The sequence below is a fragment of the Cornus florida genome, unplaced genomic scaffold, assembly GCF_030987335.1.
Source record: "Cornus florida cultivar Cherokee Brave unplaced genomic scaffold, ASM3098733v1 CherokeeBrave_3.0.0_Hap2_scaffold_292, whole genome shotgun sequence".
NCBI classification, from domain to species: domain Eukaryota; kingdom Viridiplantae; phylum Streptophyta; class Magnoliopsida; order Cornales; family Cornaceae; genus Cornus; species Cornus florida.
In genome coordinates, this window is record NW_026775796.1 from 21459 (window position 1) to 25048 (window position 3590).

General features: G+C 43.4%; 1 protein-coding gene across 1 annotated transcript; it reads left to right on the forward strand.

The window, feature by feature from the left end:
* The first annotated feature begins 1146 nt into the window (after positions 1-1146).
* LOC132291006 (ATP synthase subunit a-like) lies at positions 1147-3227 on the forward strand. Its single transcript, XM_059790181.1, has one exon. It carries the CDS (start codon positions 1560-1562, stop codon positions 2487-2489), a length of 930 nt encoding a protein of 309 aa, XP_059646164.1. The 5' UTR covers positions 1147-1559; the 3' UTR covers positions 2490-3227.
* The last annotated feature ends 363 nt before the right edge of the window (positions 3228-3590 follow it).

Below are 3590 nucleotides of genomic sequence, written 5' to 3' on the forward strand. Positions count from 1 at the left end.
TGAGGAGATTATTTGGAGGATGAGAGAATGGCAAGAAAGAGAGTAAGCATATGCTCCCTTAACTACAGAAAGCACTTCTGGTTTCTTCTCGACAGCAAGGGCTTGGTTTTGGAATGCAAATGGTTGATTTTGCCTTCCTCGCCGGTGGTAATCAACGAGAATCACCATTACTTACTTCATATTGGTACGCTTGTTTGCTTGAAGTAAAACCACAACTCTTCTTTTCCATGCTGTACACTTCCGATATCAGTTTGCAACACTTTGTATAAGTGTATTGCCAAAATCATTGCAAATAGAATCAGTCCATTGTTTTGCCTTCTTGCATTAGCTTAAATTGCCTTTGTCCTGTTTAGCGGTTATTGCCCTGACCCCTGTCCTTAGACTGTCGCCCAGTAGCCCTACTTGCAAATACTGTTGAATCTAGTCTTATCTTGCAGGTGCGCCATGGATTATCGTAAGTGCTACTTGCCTTTAGGTTTCGAAAAGAGCTACCTCCGCACTTTGCCCATCATTGAGCCTATGTTGTTTTAGATTTCAACTTTCTTGCTTCGGACTAGACTGAGAATTCTGTAAAGAAGAGAATGATCACCAACCTCAAATCTCCGTGCTAACTTTGCTATAAGATGATGTCTTTGATTGAATGGTATGATTTGCTCGTGTGGATTCAGAATAGCCCCTGACGGGTTCTCCTTATTGAGGATTCATAAAAGTATTCTAATTATATAGTAGTAAGCCTACTAATTGCCCTTTGTCGTTATCTTCCTAGTGATCTTGCATATACAATGGATTTGCTTAAGCTTGCACCCATACTTTCTCAAGATTCCCTGAAACCTGGCCCTATATAGGACGCGATTTCTTGCTTCTTCTGTCTTTACGGATACGGGCCAGAAAACTGGTTCATGAGAAAACTTGCTTGTGATTGAACCATGCTTATTGTACAACACTTGTCAGAAAGTGGCTTCTTGCCCATGATACAAGATTTTTCCATAGAGTTTGATTGCCCCCCATTTGCATGAAACTAAATGGCAAGGGAATGGGCCATTTTTGTGGGAAGTTCCCGGGCCTTATTAGTAGTTCCCACCCCGGGGGGGCTCCTTTTCAACTCCGACTTTTGAAGTTTCTTGGGGAGATATCGAGTCAAATGGAATATAGAATAGTATTCCCCCCGCATCAGTAAGATAGGTCAAGCAAGGCCTTTTCTTTCGTTTATAGAAAGCCGCTGAAGCTTGAGTGATGTCTTTGATGGGATGAAGAGAGAGATATATAGTTCGTGTGCAGTGAGGGATCTTTATATTCTATTATAGGCAGCCAGTCTTTACTTAACTCGGCCCAAGCAACGCTCCTTCACTCCCATGCCTTTCTTGGTCGGACCAACCCAACCGGTGATTTCCGACAAGTCTTTCTTCATTTTTCGAGCAAGAAGCGGAACGTGAGGGATGAAATGAAAAGTGTTTCTTACGATTACGCCCAACAGCCCACTGGAGCAATTTGCCATTATCCCATTTCTTCCTATTCATATAGGAAACTTGTATTTCTCATTCACAAATCCATCTTTGTTTATGCTGCTCACTCTCAGTTTGGTCCTACTTCTGGTTCATTTTGTTACTAAAAACGGAGGAGGAAACTCAGTACCAAATGCTTGGCAATCCTCGGTAGAGCTTATTTATGATTTCGTGCCGAACCCGGTAAACGAACAAATAGGTGGTCTTTCTGGAAATGTGAAACAAAAGTTTTCCCCTTGCATCTCGGTCACTTTTACTTTTTCGTTATTTCGTAATCCCCAGGGTATGATACCTTATAGCTTCACAGTGACAAGTCATTTGATCATTACTTTGGGTCTCTCATTTTCGATTTTCATTGGCATTACTATAGTGGGATTTCAAAAAAATGGGCTTCATTTTTTAAGCTTCTCATTACCCGCAGGAGTACCACTGCCGTTAGCACCTTTTTTAGTACTCCTTGAGCTAATCCCTCATTGTTTTCGCGCATTAAGTTTAGGAATACGGTTATTTGCTAATATGATGGCCGGGCATAGTTCAGTAAAGATTTTAAGTGGTTTCGCTTGGACTATGCTATGTATGAATGATCTTTTATATTTCATAGGAGATCCTGGTCCTTTATTTATAGTTCTTGCATTAACTGGTCCGGAATTAGGTGTAGCTATATCACAAGCTCATGTTTCTACGATCTTAATCTGTATTTACTTGAATGATGCTATAAATCTCCATCAAAGTGGTTCTTTCTTTATAATTGAAAAAAGGCGAGGAGCAAAGCCGCTTTACCGAGTTTACGAGGTGAAGGAGCGAGAACTTCCCCCCAAAAAAGATTCCGAGCACGTCTGGTCAAAGCGGTTATGCCATTTTGGGCTTTGCTTTAACCGAAGCTATTGCATCGTTTGCCCCAATGATGGCTTTTTGATCTCATCCGTATTCCGATCGAAGAAAGAAAGAATCTCGCTTTTTCTTCATTCGATTTTCGTCTTATTGTAGGTCGGTCATATGTTCCATCTTACATTCCGTCTCTTGTTTGGTTTCTGGTACCGGTTTCAGTTCCTTTGTGAAAAAAAATATCTATATGTCAGGCTTCCCTTCCCGGTTGTCCTGTCCTGTTCAATCCGTTGTTCTTCTGTCTGAGGCAAAGGCGAATCCCTCATACTGTACGGTCGAGCTGGCTTGGCTGGTATATCAAGCATATCGGCATATTGCTTGTTCGGTGTGGTACACATATCTGTCAATGTCAATCAAGTAATATAATGGATTCCCACTGTCTGAGGAAAACGTGAAGAATTGCCATTTGATGAGCTTGTAAGGCCCGTTGAAGTCCCCTAATAAAGGGCCAAAAATGGGGCTATAAGTAGGCCGTTTGCTATTGCTATAAGGGCTGCTCGCCTTTATACGGCTTGGCTTCGCTATCGCTCCTATGTAGTAGTCGACCTAAAAAGTCTCCTGCCATACCAGAATTCCTATTATCTAGTGCGTTAAGCTTCGCCAGAAGCAAGCAAGACGAGGGGAGCGGAGCTTCGTAGACAAAAGGCTCGTTCCGTACTTGACTTACGAGCTCGTGTAGTACTCGCCCCTATCTCGTGAAGGGGTGCACACTCGCTGTCTACTAAACGAGCGTTAGAGCGAGCGAAGCTTTCCATTTAATTTAATGGCTTCCCCCCTTTTCCCTCACCCTACTCTTTCTTTCATTTCCGCTTAAGCTTCCCCGATGAATTGATTGGATACCCGAGAACCATAATCTTTCCTAGGAACAGCTTCTACGACGATAGATAGGGGTCAGGTTTGTTTGGCATCTATGCCCCCTGCCCTCCAAACAGTATGGGAGCCTTTCAGCTCGTACTGCTCACACTCCTAGATCTTCACGGCGTGAGCTGGGTAGCTCTGTGAGCCGGGAGCAGCTCCGAAAAGCGGGGCCTACTTCAAAATGAGCTTTCAACAACGTCGACAACACCACGAAAAAAGTCAACTAGGGGGTTTGCCCACTGATCTGATCATAGGTGAAATCCAATCCCTTCGCTTCGCGCCAGGATTGGAAACCTTCAGTCAGGCTCCCTTAACCTCTCGGAAGCGAGAAAGCGAGCAGCAGGC

Bases quoted from the DNA above. Each gene is read 5' to 3' on its own strand.
- LOC132291006 (XM_059790181.1), top strand. From the start codon at position 1,560: ATGCTGCTCACTCTCAGTTTGGTCCTACTTCTGGTTCATTTTGTTACT.